The sequence below is a fragment of the Ictalurus furcatus genome, chromosome 6 (assembly GCF_023375685.1).
Source record: "Ictalurus furcatus strain D&B chromosome 6, Billie_1.0, whole genome shotgun sequence".
Taxonomy (NCBI): domain Eukaryota; kingdom Metazoa; phylum Chordata; class Actinopteri; order Siluriformes; family Ictaluridae; genus Ictalurus; species Ictalurus furcatus.
This window is the reverse complement of record NC_071260.1, coordinates 29939053-29959768: the sequence shown is the minus strand read 5'-3', so window position 1 is coordinate 29959768 and position 20716 is coordinate 29939053. Positions and strand designations below refer to the sequence as shown.

The 20716-nt window shown below is 41.8% G+C and overlaps 1 protein-coding gene across 2 annotated transcripts; it reads left to right on the top strand.

The window, feature by feature from the left end:
- Positions 1-476: 476 nt before the first annotated feature.
- parp4 (poly (ADP-ribose) polymerase family, member 4) lies at positions 477-20621 on the top strand. Of its 2 annotated transcripts, none has more exons than XM_053627563.1 (36): positions 477-584; positions 954-1081; positions 1692-1887; positions 2212-2311; positions 2410-2488; positions 2603-2695; positions 2817-2975; positions 4015-4152; positions 4446-4604; positions 4744-4895; positions 5007-5138; positions 5266-5364; positions 5528-5711; positions 5829-5976; positions 6796-6938; positions 7224-7355; positions 7458-7544; positions 8258-8422; positions 8534-8577; positions 8664-8742; positions 8869-9006; positions 9114-9309; positions 10311-10381; positions 10572-10759; positions 11793-11892; positions 11986-12156; positions 12260-12340; positions 12455-12535; positions 14124-14219; positions 14542-14643; positions 14875-14970; positions 15423-16863; positions 16963-17174; positions 17585-17687; positions 18418-18550; positions 18696-20621. In XM_053627563.1, the coding sequence occupies exons 2-36, from the start codon at positions 956-958 to the stop codon at positions 18937-18939; spliced, it is 5868 nt and encodes a 1955-aa protein (XP_053483538.1). In that variant the 5' UTR covers positions 477-584; positions 954-955; the 3' UTR covers positions 18940-20621. The 2 variants fall into 2 exon arrangements, with proteins under 2 accessions (XP_053483538.1, XP_053483537.1); XM_053627562.1 differs by having other exon boundaries at positions 2209-2311.
- Positions 20622-20716: the final 95 nt, after the last annotated feature.

Sequence of the window (20716 nt, the reverse complement as noted above, 5' to 3'; positions counted from 1 at the left end):
TATATATATATATATATATATTTATATATATATATATATTATGATAAACTTTATTGATCCCACACTGGGGAAATTCCCACGTTACATCAGCTCAATTACACACAACAGATAAGAAAATACACATTAAATAGAAATAGAATAAAAAAATATGTTTTAAAAATATAACAGGAATAGAAAAATAAGAATAATACTACCCTAATAATAATAATACATTTACATTTATTAATTTTGCAGACGCTTTTATCCAAAGCGACTTACAAATGAGTAAAGTAAATAATAGTAATATGAACATTATGAACGTGTGTGTGTGTGTGTGTGTGTGTGTGTGAGAGAGAGAGAGAGAGAGACAGAGACAGAGAGAGAGAGAGAGAGAGAGAGAGTCTCCTGCTGATTGTAGAGAGCTGTTATAATAAAACGCACCACAAGATGGCGACAGATGAATGTGATTGGTCCACTCGGTTCAGGGGGCGTGGAATGGGGTTTCTCCCGGAAGTCACTCGTGTAAAACAACACCACTTTCAGTTCCGCGTTACACTTGAGACAAATTCCGAGAATAGACTTTGTTGTCTTATTAGGAGTTTGAGGTAAGTCCCAGCTTTACACACTTCATTGTTTTGACTGACTTACACCTGTATTTACTTGTATTTAGAGTAGTGCTATTAATTTCGTCAGATATCGCTTTAAAGTCTCTTTTTTTAATATATTAAAGATCAGTGTTTTACAGGTGAGTGTCCTCTGAGATAAGGTAATAAGTGTTGTTCAGAGTCGAAACTGTAAAGTATAACATTAGTGACACTCTGTCAAGTTGTAGGCCTGCACAAAAAAAAAAAAAAGAAGGTCTACTATACTCGGCTGTGTCCCAATCCAACACACGCCCACGAACCTAGCACACCTATTTAGTGTTAGTGTATGTGTTTGATTTCTCCCCCTATGTGTTTTTGTCTGTCTTACAGGAATGGCTATATTCAGTGACTGCTCTGTGGTTCTGGACCTGAAAAATGTCCCTTTTAAGGAGAAAAGAAAGCTGATGACTGCTATATTGGACAATGGAGGAAATATATCATATGTAGTGAACCAAAAGGTCAAAGCTGTTTTGTTTTTCTTTTCTGATCTCTTTCTTAAGCACACCCCCTGATAGAATGACTCAGGACACTTATCGTAAAAGAGTAGGGGTATACCCCCGGTGTCCTGGCGAAATTCCTCCACTGGCCCTTCTTGATCATGGCTCCTTAATAATAATCCCCATCTCTGAATTGGCTACGTCACTCTCTCCTCCGTCCTCTCCACTAATAGCTGGTGTGTGGTGGGTGTTCTTGTGCACTATGGCTGCCGTCACATCGTCCAGGTGGATGCTACACACTGGTGGTGGTTGAGGAGATTTCCTAGTGTCTAGAAAAAGCACTATGTAAATGTAAATGTAAATGTGTGTAACTACCAGTGATATAACTCTCAGCCTATTCATTTACACATCTTAAGGCTTGTTATACAGTATCTACTATGAATTAATCAGTAACTATACTGCGGATATTAACGGCACGTAGTTATGAGATTGAAGGATGTAAGAAACGTTTTGTTTTTTTTTTTAAATAAATGAAAATAAGAATGTTGACGTGGTGGAAGTTAAGATTGCGAGAAACGTGTGCAGTGAGAAATCAAGATCAGATCCAAATTCCATATCTGTCCTATTTTAGTGTTCGTTTGTGGTTGCGACCAGCCTGGAGAACATAAGCACGAGCAGGTGGAGGAGTGCTCAGAAACACCAGACGCCTGTGGTCGATCTGCAGTATGTGTGGAGCTGCCTGGAGAAAGGACTGCTGCTTCCTGTCCAAGAACACGTCTTAAAGCCACAGAGCTCCGACCTCACACCTGAACAAGCTCCACACCCTGGTATTACACTCTCGACGAGTATCCGTGATGATTGATTGATCGATTGTGATGATGATTGATACATGCTTTGTTGATGGCTTTGCAGAAATAATAAAGGCCAGTGGGTTCAGTGTTCAGAACAAGAGAGCAGTGTGTATCAGGTTGATCAATGTTATTTGCACTGTTAATGTGTTCGATTGTAAGTCTTCCTGGAATATGACTCATGTTACAAGAAGAGTGGGCGTATGAGTCACTGAGAGTCACTTTGAAGCTGTCTTGTGGTAAATTGTGAAACGTTATACAGAACTGATGACGGGCTGAAAACTTCTGTCTAATTCCCAGCAGGAGTGAAGTCCAGAGATTGGCTTCAGGTCCGAAACAGTGGCGTTGATGATGAGAGAGCCCAGATTGAGGCGAAGGATGGTTCGTACCTGGGCCGGTTCAGGTGTGTTGATTTACAGCGTGTCGTACAGTTTCGGGGACAATGTTTTCAATGTGTTGTTACTGAAACTATGCTTTATATGTATAATACCTTCTCTGCAGATTCTACACGGAAAATGATCGTGATGTGCCGGAATTTTCTTCAGATTTCCAAGTTGCCAAGTATTCCATTTTGTCCAAGGTGAGTTTACCAGGTGGTGTTCACCCAGTGTAGCAATGTAATTCAAGCACACAAACTATTTATGAATAGTTGAACTGCACTTTTGTGTTAATCCACGTGTGGGTATGTTCTCAGCTCAAGACCTGGTCAGTTCTGGAGCTTCAGAGTGCCAAAGGCCAAGCAGGACAGCAATATCGTGTCGTGAGCTCCATCATGCACGAGGCAGAGGTGCAGTCATCTAAATCTAAGAGAATCTGTCCTGTACACTGAATCTAACGGAGTATACTAGAAATGTCATTTTTACAGTGGGTTGGTCATCACCTTGGCAATTTCTTCACTATTAATGCAGAAGAGTGTATCGTGGGATAAGCAGGTGCACAGCTGTAGCTCTGAGGATGCTGTGGAGGCGTATCTGATGCTGAGAAAGGAGCTGCAGGTCCAAGGCTTCACTCAGACGCAGACATTTCCCCCATGGGCTGAAAAGCTGACCTCTCACGGCCTCCGGCAGGTCAGTCCAATACAGCATAACTTGGATTCTAACTATTTATTTATTTTTTTAACATAGACACTAATGTAAACAACCGGTACGTTTACATGGACAACAATAATCCGATATTAACCCGATTAAGACGAGACTCTGATTAAGAAACAGCGATTATTGAGGACCTTAATCCGACTAAAGTCATACTCGGAGTAAACGCAAACGGAATTAAGACGTGTGCAGTATTCCTGTTTTAGTCGCATTATCGACGTGCGTTACAGACATGTACACACCTTAATCACACTATTAACGTCGTGTGAGAGTTTTCACCGCATTTTGCGACAGGACGCGATCACACACGGCAGCGCTCAACCGTTTGACGGCAAACGAGAGCACGGCTGCGTCCCAAACCGCGTACTTACCTACTATATAGCAGGTGAAATACATGTACTATACAGTAGGTAAGTACGCGGTTTGGGACGCAGCCCACGCCTTCGAGCAGTCGTCTATCTGCACGTACAGCACGACAAATAATTCACCGCACTTGAAGCTTTCGGAAAATTACAAATAAAAACACCCAAAACTGTATACGGTCCCATAACGAAGACCACCTGTATGTCGATACGTGAAATTCTGGAGGGAACGTCGGACTAATGACGTGTGCCGTTAATCCATCTATGTTCTATAGCATGAAAAACCTGAACATGAAAGGAGTATTCTAAAAGCGACTCATGTAAACACCTTAATCTGAATATTGTCTTATTCAGAATAAGGTCAATAATTAGATTACTGCTGTCCATGTAAACGTAGTCATTGATGGAATAGTGAGGGTCAGAGGCATTTGAAATGTTCACGTCCTTACAGCTTTGCTAAAGTTGAGAGGTTTTTTTTTTATTTTTTTAGCCTTTATATTGTCTAAATTGACTTTGGTCTCAGTGTTTTTACTTTATTCAGGTCATATACCGTAGGACACATCTACTGACACACACTTTGTACAGTCTTCTATCCTGTTTTTCTGCATATAGTCTAATTTGCTGAACTATCTTGAACTGTGTGTGATTGACAGCTTCTGTTGGAGGAGAAGCTGAACTGCAGTACAGTCTCCCAGGATGTGGGCGTCTTTGTAGAACTCATCTGGACGGAAGCTCTCGGTTCACTCAGGAGTATCCTGACGGTCCCTGTTACCAACATCAGTCTCAATGATGTAAGACTCTAAGACACTAAATAAAAGCGGTGCAGGAACGAGTCCTAAATCCATCCATCGTCCTGAAGAGAGTGGGTTTTTTAAATGGGGTTTTTTGGTTTAAATGCCTGAAATAAGGTCTGTGGTTAACACAAGCTCAAGATATTTTCACGTTTTATTCGACGACATAAAATACGTCAGTAATACGCCACTCGGGATTGTTTTTTAAAAGCTTCTACGGGTCTTGCTAACAAGTGGCTAAATGGGACTACAGAGGTTGTCGGGGAGATTAAATGTGATGTGTGTTGCTGCAGGTGAGCAGGGTGGAAGGATTACTGCTGCAAGTACAGAAGAGTCAGCGCCAGGACGAAGTCAAGGGTCTGCTGGAGCAAGTCAACACTCTGCTACCTCTTAGAATAAGAGAGCCAGACTCAAAAAACAAGCTGGTGTCCCAGAAACTAGATCTCTGTCAGGTAACGTCTGGAACGATGGTATTTTCTTTAGTAATCGTCAAGAATTCTCACGAAGAGTTTTGTAATCGCTGTTAAAATGTAGCCAGTTCTCATGGTATCGTAAACTCTGACGTATCCGTATTAATGTTAACACCCCCAGCTGATCAGAGATATCCTGAACATGACGGAGGCGACTTTGGGAAACCCCAGTCCATCCTCTCTGGGGAAATATCGTGCTCTGAGGTGCAGTATTGAGCAGGTGCCGTGTCAAAGCCCAGAGTTTCTGCGCGTCAGCCAGCTTCTGCAGGATCGGTATGTACAGCGTGAACTTCATCCGGGATTGTTCGGAAGGGGCAGAATACGTTCTACAATATGAATATTCTTCTTCAATTACTTTTGCGTATATCTTTAATAATCCTGCAGGCCAGCTCAGATCCAGCAGATACTGCGTGTGAGTAGAGCGACAGAGCTTCGTATGTTTAAGAATGAACTCGGCAACGTGAAGTCTCTCCTCCATTCCACCAGTTCCAGCAGCCTGGTAGGAATCCTGTCTCGGTGAGGGTCTCTTTTTATTTAGTTATTTATTTATTTATTTATTTATTTATTTCTAAATCACACACTTGCACACAACTGACACACATAGTACTTTAAAGTGATTGCGAATTTCGGTTTGTTTTCCCAGGGGTCTGTTACTGCCCAAGGTCGGAGTAGAGCAGCATGGGATTGAAAGAACAGACATCGGGAATCTGGGAAGTGGCATCTACTTCAGTGACTCGTTAAAGTCAGTGTTTTCTCATGTTTTTACCAGAGATTGTGCAAATTATTAAAAGGAAGTGTATCGTCATCTGCAGTAGGGTCGCGTATATGTATCGTAAAGTCACGTATATCATTCCTGTTTAATGCCGTTGTTCGTGTTCTGAGTCAGGGTCTGCTCTGTGTTCCAGCACGTCGGTCAAATATTCCAAAGCCAGTGTGACTGATGGCTGTCGGCTCCTGCTGGTCTGTGAGGTGGCTCTGGGCCAGTGTAAAGACCTGCACGAAAGGGCTTTCGGTTTGACCTCCGCCCCTGAGGGCTACAACAGCGTGCATGGAGTTCGCCGTACAGAAAAGACGCACTCTGATTTTGAGGTACCTCTTGAGCGTTAAACCGGTTCTCAGGGCAGGGAACATTTTAGAGCTTGATTTGAAACTTTGCATTCTGTGTGTGTGTGTGTGTGTGTGTGTGTGTGTGTGTGTGTGTTGCAGGATGATGAATACGTGGTGTATAACACCGACCAGATCAGGCTGAAATATGTAGTTCGGTATTTTCTACCCGAGGATGAAGTGAAAGACTTTCAGCCTCATGTTGACACGACTCTAGCACCTCTACATTCTGCTTCATCTTCTCACTTCTGTGAGTGTTTTAGAAATAACCACAAGACGTCACAGTATGTGTGTGTGTGTGTGTATATATGTGTATATATATATATATATATATATATATATATATATATATATATATATATATATATATATATATATATATATATGAATATGTATGTATATATGTATATATATATATATATATATATATATATATATATATATAATGTATGTATATGTGTGTGTGTGTGTGTGTGTGTGTGTACACACACTGCCGGTCAAAAGTTTGTGGACACTTGACTGAAATGTTTCTCATGATGTTAAAAAGCTTTTGATCTGAAGGTGTGTGATTAAATGTGTGAAATCAGTGTCGTAGACGAAAATATAATCGTGCCAGCAAATTCATTTCTTTCATTATAAAACTAACATCTTATTTACAAACAAAATATTTATTTAAACGCGGGCGACTCGGAGCGAAATATTTTCCGAAAATCAACGGATGAGAGTCCGGCGTCGGTGTGAACTCCTTTAATACTGTTTAAAAAGCATCTCAGGGAAATTCCTCAAGAAATCAGTCGAGAAAACGCCAAGAATACATTTCTGGAAATTCTAGGCAAAAAGCGTGTCTACTTTTAAAGATGCTAAAATACTAAATTATTTAGATTTATTTTGGGATTTTTTTTTTTTTTTTTTAATCACGACATAATTCCCATAGTTCCATTTGTGTTGCTGCAGAGTTTTGATGACGTTATTATTATTCTAAAATGTGTGTGGGGGGGATAAATAAAGAATGAGTGTGTCTAAACTTTTGACCGGTAGTGTATGTGGATGTCTTGGTTTAATCTTCTAGTGTCCAGTGATGACGGTGAGGGTTTGGGCGTGACCAAAAACCCTCTGGAGGAGGTCACTGCTGGTTTATTGGACAGTAATGGTCAGACACTCCCCCTGCAGGCTGTGCATGTGAGATGTAAGCTAATGGACCTTCTCTCTCAGGTAAAGTATTACACTGAAAAACAGCTGATTATTACGCAATACAGAGTTCCACCGCGGTAATTAATGTCCAATGTATTTGAAAGAAACACAGCCGTGGAATATTTTTTTGCAGTACATAATCACCGAGTTATCCCTTAACCGCATAAACACGAAACCATATAATAAGCTACACAAGTCTGACTTCTATAGAACGCTGTACTATATATATATAATAATCATATCAAATATTCATGATGTATAAAATGATATTTCAAAAATCATTTGTTTTCCTCATTCTGTTAACAGGTTGTCATTTTCCAGACATACACAAATGACAGCAGTGTTCCTATTGAGGCGAAGTATGTCTTCCCTCTAGAAGAGACCGCAGCAGTGTGTGGTTTTGAAGCCTTCATTAACGGAAAGCATGTTGTTGGAAAGGTGGCCTTCCCAAGACCGCGTTTCTGCTTTTGCTTTAATAATCTACAATATTCCGTTCAGTACATTTTATTCTTATCCCCTCTCTATCTCTCATTGTCTTAGGTAAAGGAGAAGGAGCAGGCGCGTAAAGAATACAAGCAGGCTATAGAGAAAGGCCATGGAGCCTACCTGATGGACCAGGATGCACCTGTGCGTTTCACTCCTTGCTGTATATTTATATATACACTCCCGGTCAAAAGATTAGACACACTCGTTCTTTATTTATTTATTTATTTGTTTGTTTATTTTCCACATTTTAGAATAATGATAGTCATCAAAACCCTGCAGTAACACAACTTGAACTATGGGAATTATGTTGTGATTAAAATTAAATAATTGAGTATTTTAGCATCTTCAAAGTAGACGCCGTTTTTGTCTAGAATTTCCAGAAATGTATTCTTGGCGTTTTCTCTCGACCGATTTCTTGAGGAATTTCCCCGAGATGCTTTTTAAACAGTATTAAAGGAGTTCACACCGACGCCGGACTCTTATCGGCTGCTTTTCGGAATATTTCTCTCCAAGTCGTCCGTTAAAAAAAAAAAAAATTTATTTGTAAATAAAATGTTAGTTTTAGTCTAATGAAAGAAATGAATACGTCGGCGCGATTGTATTTTTGTCTACGACACCGATTTCACACGTTTAATCACACACCTTCAGATCAAAAGCTTTTTAAGATCATGAGAAACGTTTCAGTCGGGTGTCCACAAACTTTTGACCGGTGGTGTGTATGTATTCCGAGTGGATTCTCCATGCGTTACTCATATTTGCTCTTTATTCTTTTTTTTGGAAATCCTGCATATAAAAGCGCTCTTATATCTGTGTGTGTGTGTGTGTGTGTGTGTGTGTGTGTGTGTGTGCTACAGGATGTGTTCACCATCAGTGTGGGAAACCTGCCCCCTGGAGCCACAGTGCTGATTAAAGTGACGTTCATCACTGAGCTGGTTGTGAGAGCAGGCACCATCGTCTTCTCCCTGCCAGGCAGTGTAGCTCCATGGCAGCAAAGCTCAGCACTGAACCAGAGAACCCAGGTACACCCAGGTCTTGTCATTCACAAAGCTATAATTCTCTCTAAAACAATTAAAAGTGCAATTTTTTCCCCCTAATCCAAGCCTCATGATTAGAGCATGTTTATCTTGCAGACGACCGTTGAAAAGGTCTGTGTGAACGAGCTTCAACCAGAGGGGTGAGAACCGCATCTGTCATGGACAATTTAGTGCTGTTTGATTTACTATGTACACTATATTCCTGAATATCCCTCTGTTCTTCTAGAGAATTCTCTCTGTGCATGTCTATCGAGATGCCTTATGAGATCGTTAACCTGGAGTGCTCTCATCAAATCAAAATCAAGGTGTGTCATTTCTTTGTTCGTTCGTTAATCGGAACGTACACATGACGTCGCTTTTCTTACAGTTAAATATCCTTGAGAAGGCTGTGTATGTATTCGAGTGATCTAGAGGTGCGGTCTTTCTCCTAGAGGACGGATTGTAAGGCTGTAGTGAGCACGTTACCAGACCAGACTCTCAGCACCGACGGCTTCCGGCTCAGCTTTACGCTGCATCAGATCCATATGCCCAGAATGTGGGTGGAGAAACATCCAGAGAAGGACACTGAGGTGAAATGAGACTCATCCTTTGTTTAGTCTCACTAATAATAATAATAATAAAAAAAAACATACAGATTGATCTTTAAACCCTGACACTGAACGGTTTACTTGCGCAGGCCTGCATGTTGGTGTTTTATCCACACTTTGAGTCCAGCGGCGTTTCTGGGTCAGATGTGAGTGATGTGATCGTTGTGCTGGATACGTCGGAGTCCATGCGAGGAGAGGCGATGCTGAACGCACGCAGGATCGCTCTGAAGGTCCTCAACTCACTGGACCGGTCACTTCGAGTCAACATCATCTCCTTTGGCTCTGGTTAGTGCTCACGCAGACAGTCAGCTCACGTACTATAATGTTTCAGTAGAGTTAAAGTGTTAAAAAAGTTAACCGAATATTGATCATCAAGCTTGTCTTAGCTTAGGAAAGAGCTTTAATTTATGGTGTTTATAATGGTTTGGTCATGTAAGAGTAATATTTAGTGGAGTTTTAAAGTGCACCTATTAAGGCTTTTCAAATATTACCTTTCATGTAGTGTGTTATATATGTAGCGGTTTGTGAATGTAAAAACGTCTGCAAAGTTTCAAAAATCAAAGCGCAGGACAAACGGAGTTATCGACTCCCGAAAGAAGGAATCGATTCTGAACGGCTGAAACGAGTCGTTAGTAATTCCAGACTTACTTCTTGTACTAACCTACGTTTGTAGCAAAACTCTGGTCTTCATCGGTTGCTCGCTGACAGCGGTAGACCAATCACAACAAACTGGGACATCTGGCCAATCAGAGCAGAGTATGCTCTCTGAAAGGAGGAGTTTAGAACGAATCCTTTAGAACGGATCATTTAACAAGTCGTTTTTGACACTCGGGGGGGAAAAAGGTAATGCTGCAGTTTAAATTATGAGCATTATTATTATTATTAAAGTGTTTTTTGACCTCGGATGCATGTTAGCCTATTGTATGAGACCTTTAAAACAAAATTAGGCCCGTTTCAAAACCATAATAGGTGCGCTTTAACTTAATCTCTTTTGTATTTCATTCATTAGCACTTGATTATTGCATGTTTTAATAATAAATCTTGTCCAGTGTATTTATTATTTTGTTGTAATTTGACCATATTTAATGCTCAATGTTGATAAATGACATTTGTGTCATTAATATGCATTATCATGCTACTGTTTTAGGAAAAGACAGTCCAGTTGGTAATTCCAGCGTTTATTATTAAAATCTTTAGTGAAAACGTCATCACTGATGATGGCAGAAGCTATTTTCTCTTTTTATGGGCGATCTTTATCTCTGTGTGATCTCACTGTTGTTGGCTAGATTACAAAGAGGCCTTCCCTTCAGCAAATTCGCTAGAGGAGGGATTTGAAGAAGCCAAGAACTTCATTATGGTGAGTATTTACAATCAAAGACGATGAATATCACAACTCCGCGCGATTGTCGTGCGAATTAAGTGAATGCACGCCTGTATACCAGAAACATTCGTGTTACGTGATATCATTTAAAACAGCTTTAAATTATTTCAATTAACCCCGGCAAGTTTTGAACGTCAGAAAATGAAATCTACGATTTTACTGTTAGTCCTCGGCTGCTGTGGGCGGAAGCACTGAGCTATGGAGACCTCTGCGCACCCTGAATCTTCTGCCTCCTTCACGTGGTGTGAGAAACGTGGTGCTGATCTCCGATGGACATGTGCAGAACCAGCCTGAAACCCTGCAGCTGGTGCGAGACAACGTCAGACACACACGCCTCTTCACTTGCGGCCTTAGGTAAGCACTGGGCGGCTTTCTGGAGCCAAAGGCAGAAATTTTATTTTTAAACAGAAGTATGTGCAAGATAGATAGATAGATAGATAGGCAGGGGGTAGGCGGGTAGGGTGGTAGGGGTTAGGGTAGGGTGGTTGGGGGGTAGGGTAGGCTGGTTGGAGGATAGGGTAGGCTGGTAGGGGGGCAAGGTAGGGTGGTAGGGTAGGAGGGTAGGGTGGTAGGGGGGTAGGGTAGAGTAGGAGGGTATGGTAGGGGGTTAGGGTAGAGTAGGAGGGTAGCGGGGTAGGGTGGTGGTGGGGTGGAGGGTAGGGTAGGGGGGCAGGGGGCAGGGGGGTGGGGTGGAGGGTAGGGTGGGGGGTTGGGTGGTAGGGGGGTAGGGTAGGGGGGCAGGGTGGTAGGGTAGTTGGGGGGTAGGTAGGTAGGAAGGAGAAGGCTTGTTTCCCAAATCAACAATTTCAGCTAGGTCGAGCGTCAGTATTGAGAAACATTTTAAGCTTGATGCTTGTAACATTGTAATAATGATTCTAGTATCAGTTTATACAGCACCTTTCTCACACTCGTGATTGATTACCATTAAAGAAGTGTGCAGAAAACATTTAAAAAAAACAAATGAAGTTAAGTTGAGGAAATGTGATAAGAGATTTCACCTGAAGTAGCAGAAAGAAATCGTCACAAAGATGCTGTGGGTAGCATTTCAAATCCACGGATTGTTGCGCATCCCACTACGTCTACTTTCGTCCTCCGGTAAACCCGTACGAGAAAATAATAAAGTGCAAGTCATATGCTTCGGTTAGATTTTAGAGAACCCTTTGTTGATCCTGTTGTGTGAATCATATTCTCAGCAATGTGATAAACTGTCAGAGGATGCCCAGTCGTACGCATCATTCATAAGTAAACCCATCCAATGCAGTACGGGCGTTGGACGTAATCTCCAGTGGGTGAATCGGGTAGCCAATTGAATAGCGACTAGTAAAAGGTATAGGGAATTTGAGGTCTGTTTCTGTGTATAAGCTAATCTGTTTGTGTTTGTGTGTAGCCTGACAGCTAATCGTTACATGCTCAGAGCCCTGGCTCAGGCAGGTGGAGGAACTTATGAGTTTTTTGACACAAAGGCAAAGCACACGTGGGCTGAGAAGGTGAGCTTCAGTCCATGATCTTCAAGTTAATCTTCAGGTTAGCGGTGTATATGTGTAACATGTGGGTGAGACATTGTTGATTGGCTGTTGTAGGTGAATTCTCAGGTGAGGTGCATGGTATCACCAGGCTGCAGTTCTGTGGCAGTGAAGTGGCAGCAGTTCAACCCCACAGCGCCCTCTCCTGTTCAGGCTCCCTCACAGCTCCACGCTCTCTTTAGTGACTCGCACACTCTGGTCTATGGCTTTGTCCCACACTGCACTCGGGTATTTCAGCATCACTCCTTTTTTTTTTTTTTTTTTTGTACTTTACCAATCGCATATAATAATTTGTCCTTAGAACTCAGCTTGAGAGTTTTTATTGGTTTAGGCCACACTGTTTGGTGATCTGAGTGGGCAGGAAATCGAGACCATGGTTTGTACGACAGAATTACAGGAGACGAAAGGAACAGTAAGATTTGGACTCTTAAACATTGATGAAATATTTGGAAAAAGTGTCCTAAGATTTACTACAAATCCTTATTTCATGTATTAAAATGAGTGCTTTTATGTTCCCGTATTCTAGTTCCTTCACAAGCTAACAGCAAGAGCGATCATCAGAGACTATGAGGATGGCAGCCTTGGCTCTAGTGAGGCTGAGCATGAGGTTTGCACTATAGATGGATGTTTACCGAATACTTTTAGGCAGTTCTTTTGATGTAAAGCCTAGTTTGGTGTGTTTTCTTGGAGCATGTCGAAATATGACATCAGATAAGTGTACCAATCAGATCTGATAGCGTAAGGTGCAGGGATATTTTCATATTTTATTTTATATCGTTCCCTCCGAAAGTATCGCAACGGCAAGGACAATTGAAGATGTTCGGGTTTGAGATCAAGAGAGGAATACGAGACGACAGGTCAGAATTTCAGCTCCATTTCCTCGTATTTACATCTAGATTTGTTAAATAACTTAGAACATTTTGTTTGAACCCACCCATTTTGTTATCAAAAACATATTGGAACATGTGACTGATAGGTGTTTCTTGCTGCCCAGGTGTGCTCTGTTAAATTGATTGTTTAAAGAATTAATAGCGCTGAATATGTACTATTAGTCTGAGCCCTGGGTTTCACCTAGGAAGACTGCATTTGTTGATAAAAAGGATAAACCAACATTAAGACCACAGAGCTGTCTATGGGAGAAAATCAAGCCATTTTGAAGCTGAGCGAAGAGGGAAAATCAATCACAGCCGTTGCACAAACATTGGGCATAGCCGATACAACAATTTGGAATGTCCCGAAAAAGAAAGAAACCACTGGTGGGCTAACAACCACACACGGAACAGGTCGGCCAAGGAAAACAACAGCAGTTGATGAAGACAGAAACATTATGAGAGCTGTGAAGAAAAACCCAAAAACGACAGCCAGTGACCTCAACAACAACCTTCACGGGGCAGGGGTGAACATATCCCAGTCCACCATTCGAAGACAACTTCGAGAGCAGAAATACAGAGGCCATACCACAATCAGCAGTAAGAATCAGAAGGGCAGATTATGAGCCACAAATGTTCTGGAACCGAGATGAACCTCTACCCAAGTGATGGAAAGACCAAAGTTTGGAGAAAGAAAGGATTTGCTCATGATCCACCACATAGAAGCTCATCTGTGAAACATGGTGGAGGTAGTGTCATGGCTTGGGCTTGCAAGACTGCTTCTGGAAGAGACTCACTAAGCTTTATTGATGCTGTAACTCATGATGGTAGCAACAGAATGAATTCAGAAGTTCACAGTAACCGTCTGTCTTCCAGTTTAAGGAGAAATTCAACCAATCTAACTGGGAGGAACTTTATCATGCAGCAAGACAAAGACCTAAAAAGCACTGCAGACGCAACAAAGGACCTCATCGGTGGGAAAACGTGGAAGGTTTTAAACTGGCCAAGTCAATCTCCAGACTCGGGTAACTCAGTTGAGCAGCATCTCACCTCCTGAAGAGGAGACTGAAAGGAGAAACCCCCCCAACACTCTTGCTCACGTAAAAATTGGGTGGTCTGCCACAAATGGTGTCGTTTAACACCTCTAGATGTAAACATGAGGACGTGAAAGCTGGAATTCTGACCTGTCGTCTCGTATTCATCTTTTGATCTCAATCCCAAACATCTTCAATAGCGAAAACAACAGAATTGGCCTTACATGCGCAGTTAACTCCATTCCTGTCCTGTGTCTGAAACTAAATGATGTTCTTTCTCTTACTCTGTCAGGGGAAGAAAGCAGAGCTCAAATCCTACATCATCGAGCTCAGTAAAGAGTTCTCCATCCTGTCGCAGTTCACCAGCTTCGTTGCTATTGAAGAGAGAGTAAGATTACTGCTGCACAATATTTAATATAAATGCAGTTTCCACCACCATGATCAAAACACGGGGGTTATTATAGCGCAAAGGAGAGACCAACTCTGGCACGGGATGTTCAGCAAACATGTGACTGCGATGTTCAGTTGTCCACATACTTTCGGCCATGCAGTGTATATGTGCATGGATAACGTGTTATAGATTTGTGTGTTACTGTGCTGATAAGGACGTCAATTCTTATTTCAAAACATGTCCCCTTCACATAGACACGTGTTCTGTGGCATAACGCACAACTGCAGTGAATTTTTTTTAACCCTTTATTTCCATGTAGGACCAGGAACAACCTGAGTCCGGCTTTACTGACGTCCCTAAGATAATTGCAGAGGAAGATGTGGATATTCTCTCTTACATGGGCTGGACCGAACAGAAACAGGTATCTTTGTTCCTTCATTGCAGTTATAACAATAGAGTTTATTTATAATGCATTTGAATAACCTAGAGATACTTTATATTATATGCAAATAAACATGAAAACGTATAAGGACATAAAGGCAAATAGGAAGTGACACAGAAGTATAATAGTTAAATAGTGAAGTTAATGTCATAGAGCGATCTCGTGTCATTTCTGCTTTATTTTAGTGCTGGTGTTCTGCTTCTTTTGCAGTGGGATGAGGAGGCCGACTCGGGATCTGTTCTACTGGGAGGATATTGTGAACTGGAAGGGGATTCTCCACTGGAAGGGGATTATCTACTGGCAGAGGCTTGTAGAGGATTTTTACTAGTGAGATGTCACAGGAAAGGATAGTTAAGCTGAACGTTGGGAAGTTCGGACGACAGCGAAAAAAGATCAGATTAGCTAACTAGCTAACATTTAGCAATCTTTTATACACAAAGATTTCGTACGTTTTATTTTCATAATTAGTGAGAATAGGACCATACGTGTTTGCATTTTTTGTTTAAGCCCGCCCAGATATAGTTGCATCTAGAAATATTGGCACCCGCTGAAGGAATAACAGACGTGGTGTATGAAATAAATATTACGCACGGTAATTTAGTTAAACGAATGAACAAAACAGCCGAGGGTGCGTATTAAATGAACGGGAGTGTATCGCAGTCCAACCGTGTTGAACCGGTATGTCAGACTGTTTTCATTTTACTGACTATTTAACAACGGTTTCTTTTGTCTTTTCCATTTCTGTCTTTTCCGCACAGGAGGACGAGTTTTATGAAGCATGTGAATGCGGTGAAATCGAGTCATTAGAAATGGGGTTCTCTTGCCTCGAGTCAGCAATGGTGGAAGATGTCAGCTCCACTACCGGGAGCGTGCCACAGTTTGAAGCATTTTCCTACACAACTTCCACAAATACAAACGAAAAGACATGCTCATCTCTTCCACCTCTGCAGGAACAAATGGCCAGGCCCTCATCAGGAGACTTTAACAGAAATAAGCCTTTCCCGAAGTTTAAACGTGTTAAACGTGTTAAACGTGCACTTGACCCTGTGAGACTCAGCTTGCCTGCAACTAATTTCGATCAAGGTCTTGGTTTTGGTTCTGATGTTTATGGATCAGCTACTCGTGATGTCTTAGATCATAGTGATCTAGTCTTTACTTCCCCCCAGATATCTTCTCCTCCTTCTCGTTCTCCCAGAAATGAATTTGAAGCCCATCCTCCTCGTCCTAGTTCTAACATTCAAGGAGCATCTCGTTTAATTGGAGAAGCCCACCCTCCTCTTAGTTCGTGTTTTCAAGCTCTTCCTGGTGAAGGTTTGGAACCTCTTAATCTTGTTTTGATGGAGTCTCCCCTTAGTGATAGTTTGAGAGCAACTACTTCTGATCTTGTTTTCAGAGCCGCTGCTCCTACTCGACGTACTATTGGAGCTCCTCTTCGTCGCACTTTCGTTGATTCATTAGGTCGAGATTGTGTTACCTCTCATGCCCCTTCTCCTTCTTTTGGTATTGCTCCTCGTCCTTCACTTCCTAATGTTGATTCAGTAGATCGAGCTTGTCGTACCCCTCATGCCCCTTCTCCTTCTTTTAGTACTGCTCCTCGTCATTTACTTCCTAGTGTTGATTCAATAGATCGAGCTTGTATTGCCGATCTTGCCCCTTCTCCTTATCTTAGTATTGCTGCTCCTCCTCCACCTCCTAGTGTTGCTTTTGGTTTTGGTGGCTCTGCTCCTCCTCCTCCTCCTCCTAGTGTTGATTTTGGTTTTCTTGGCTCAGCTCCTTCTCCTGCTCGTCCTCCTAGTGTTGCTTTTGGTTTTAGTGGCTCTGCTCCTCCTCCTCCTCCTCCTAGTGTTGATTTTGGTTTTCTTGGCTCAGTTCATTCTGCTGCTCGTCCTCCTAGTGTTGATTTTGGTTTTGGAGCCCCTGCTCATCCTCCTCCTCCTCCTAGTTTTGCTTTTCGTCTTGGAGCCTCTGCTCATCTTCCTCCTCCTGGAGTTGCTTTTGGAGCCCCTGCTCCTCCTCCTCCTCCTCCTCCTGCTCCTAGAGTTGCTTTTGGTTTTGGAGCCCCTGCTCATCCTCCTCCTCCTCCTCCTAGTGGTGCTATTGGTTTTCAAACTTCATGTTCTAATCTTCTCCAACTCCAGAAGCCGCCATCTTATCGTCCTGTTGAACAAAAAAGCCAATCTCGGTACACTGAGACAGTAGGTAGGTTCTCCCACATTACTGGCTGGACGTTTTTATATTTGCATTTGCAGGTTAAGTCATTACTTGGATTTAATAAATTGTTCCATTCTTTATTCTCAGTTGAAGTGGACAGCGGTTCGGCAGAATCATACGTTTCCACAATTATGAATCGACTCACAAGATTGTGTGAAATAGAAAACAGTGCTATAAACCAAAGCACAGTTCCCCTTGTGGAAACAGACGGCGACTCGGTGCAGACAGACGGCGTAAGTAAACGACACAGACGACCTGACAGGATCAACTGGGACGAGCTGTTTAACCTTCAACACCGGGTATGTTGGTGTGATGCCACAGCATACATCACACGTACGTTCTACCGCATGTATTCTGAAATTTAATGCCACCCATAACTAAGGGCAAGTGACAGTATCAGTATTCAATTACTATTATTAATTACAGTTTAAAATATGAATAGAAGAAAAATATAGCTAATATTTAATCTAATGGCTTAATTAAATGTGATATATTTATCTTGGAACACCTTTCATTCACAGCTAGAACAGGCCATGTGCATTCAGTCAGCCCAGTTGCAAGCATTTAGCCAGTTTAAACCACAGAGTAATCAAATTTCCCATTAATATGCTCATCTTAAAATACCCAATGGGTAACATGTTTTTAAAAGGGTTTTTTTAAATTATTATTATTATTATTAAATTCTTATTTTATTTATTTTGTAACACAGGATGGCTACTGGGAGTGTACTGGGACACTGAGTAGATTCCTGGGCCTGGATGTAGACTTCTTTGCTAATGTCTTCCTGAGAGAGAAAGGCATCTGTTCTTTGGGTAAATCCTATTTATTTATTTTTATTTATTTATTTCATTCCTGCTGATCACGTTGATGATCCGTGAGCGCTTTGAAAACCAGAAACTGCTTTGCAAGGAAGATAAATAGGACTAGATATCCTGCAGAATATAACGCAATATGTCCAAACACGTGACTCATTTAAAGGCAAATGCAATAGTGTATTTTAAGGAGCTGACAGTAACAGTGGTGGGAGAGTGTTGTCTAACACATCGGTCCAAAATCTCCAATAAGTGTTCAGTTGGGGTGAGATCTCTGAAGGTTTGAAGGCCATAGCATATGATTGGCATCACTTTCACACGCCAGACTCCATTCAACACTCATGTCCTGTGGATGTGGATGAGGATGAGGATGTTGTCATCCTGGAAGATCCACCTCCCATCTGTCCCACTATTAAATTGATTTGCAATAGCTTTTCCTAAAGGGACAAGTGGTCCCAAACAATACCCGCATACTAAATATCTTCCCAGCATAAAAGAGCTACCGATTTAATTCGTTTCCCTTTTTCGAGCTCAAAATATGACTGTTGACGGATTGGTTTCGTTCAAACGTAATCGAAACCTTCACTTGACTTGACGTCACTTCCTCCATTCTATTTATTTGGCCTGGTGTTGTTGTGATGAGCTTAAATCGAGGATGAATTCTGCTTGGAAGGAAACATACTACACAGAAGTGAAATCTTTTGGCCCGGTGTGTGTGTGTGTGTTTCAGGTGCAAAGGCTCATGCGGACATCCTGAAGCTGATATCCACGCTGCTGGTGCTACAGTTGATGCGAGTGATGAAGATGGCAGACGGGGAGCTCTTCCAGTCTCTCTTCCGCCTCACTGACCGCCCCGAACCCAGGCAAGAGGCTCTGTTTGCTCTGCATTTTCTTTTTTTCTGTTTTTTTTCCCAGCAGGGTTGGTGGTAAGGCATTTTGGTCATGTCCTGTTGTAATGTGTGTGTGTGTGTGTGTGTGTGTGTGTGTGTGTGTGTGTGTGTGGTGTAGGCCGGCCTGCTGGGAGGCAGTGAAGAGGGCAGTGGAGTGGGTGTGCTGGGCAGACAGACAGTACCCGTGTATGTGCAGCAGGCTGGAGTTTGGCCGGGACTGGGAGTCCTGCACACGCCAACTTCTGGGATTGGACTCGCTTCCTCCCTTCTCACCTCTGATCCCTGTGCTCCAGAGAAGTACACGCCTGCCAGTCAATCGGCACGAGACAGTCATTTTTCAAACAAGTACAGTAGGTCGTTAATATTTGCAGTGATAAGTCCTACCACGTAATCCTGTTGTCTTTAGATCATTTAGGAACACACTGTATATGTTATTTTAACCCGGAGCAGTTTGTAAAATGCTCTTCGATGTTATATTTCATAATCCTATCATGTGAGTTTGCCAGTCATAAGAAGTGATCTGTTTTAACGTGTGTACATGTGACAGAAATGAAGCAAGTGTCGTGTCATGCGCTTGATGCTCAGAGGAAGAGAAATCTGTGTCACCGCTTCTCTATGGCCTTTTGGTTCTATATCCTGTGCTCTAAACGAGTCGCATTCACAGGTTCATCTGAGGTTGATTACACACTCCTGCTCGCTGCCTTCTGCATCATTCAATTTCAGTCCGTCTGACCTTTCATGCAGCTTCCCATCTGGATTCCCCGAAATGAACATTTCATACCGTCACGGATTTTATTAGCTGAACTACCGGGGACTTTAACCGGAACAAGGTTCTATGATCAGAACCTAAACCTTCACTGTTGTTGGAGGATGCGTGACGTTCCAGGACCGTTTTATCTCCAAAGGTTCTCGGAAATCACCTTCCATATCGCGCCGGGAAATATTCAACGACGGGAGAACACTCCGTGCTGTATAAAACATTTAAAAATGTGTGTGTTTGTTTTTTAAATAAGGATTTTTAATAAGACATTTTTAATAAACTTTTAGATTAGAATATATATGTTCTGTTTAGAGCTTTAAAATACAGTAGACCCCTAAAATAAATGCTGAGTATATAGAATATATTAATAAAGTGTGATGAATATGTGCAAATAACATTTAGCATTATTACTAAGAAGCAGAAGCTAATAATCCATATTAGTTAACAAGCATAATCAATATGTTTAATCGATATTTAAGCTACCAACGTGGCAGCATTGGTAGCTCAATGGCCACGATGTTGGAATACTGATCGGAAGATCGTGAGTTCAAATCCCAGCACTGCCGAGCTGTCACTGTTGGGCCCGTGAGCGAGGCCCTTCTTTTTCCTCAACTGCTCAGATGTACGAATGAGATAAATGTAAGTCGCTCTGGATAAGCGCGTCTGCCAAATGCCGTACAAATATATTTAGAAGCATAAAACATTTTCTAATCGAGTTCTATTGTAAGTGTGTACCGAGTTAGAAGAATCCTGTGTTTTCTCAGCCAAAAATGAGCATTTAGAGATTCACCGACATTCACTGTGTTTCCAATCAAGACCCCTTTGAAGCTTGCAGACCAAATAAGGCTTGAAGAAAAAAAAAAAAAAAAAGAGTGTATCGAGCCGGGATGAAAGCCAGAAAGTCAGTAAGGTGCTAGGAAATGAACTTTGTACAGACTATAAAAGCTCCGTCCGGATAAAACCTTTCTAAAACGCAACTAACTCCGCATGCGCGACAAATCGAAGATATCCTATAGACGTGAATAATTCATGGTGGGGAAGGAGATTGGTTTGTTTTTGGGAAGAAAGGGTAAAACCCCGCCTCACTGTCTCATATATTTTTGCATGAAATGATACTTTCTGCAGACTGGCTTACTGTATTGTTTAAATAAAGTTGCATTTCTTTTGACATCCATATCCGCTGGTCTTATGGATGGGGTTTTTGGACTTTGGTTGGAGGGATTTTTTCACGACAAGTATTGAAAGTGTTTCTATGACATATAATAAACCACATTTATACATTTATTTGATATATGACTACATCTTGCCCGGGCAATAACATATTGTTCCCTTAATATAAATGAAGGTATATATCTTGAACATCACGGTTTATATTGAAA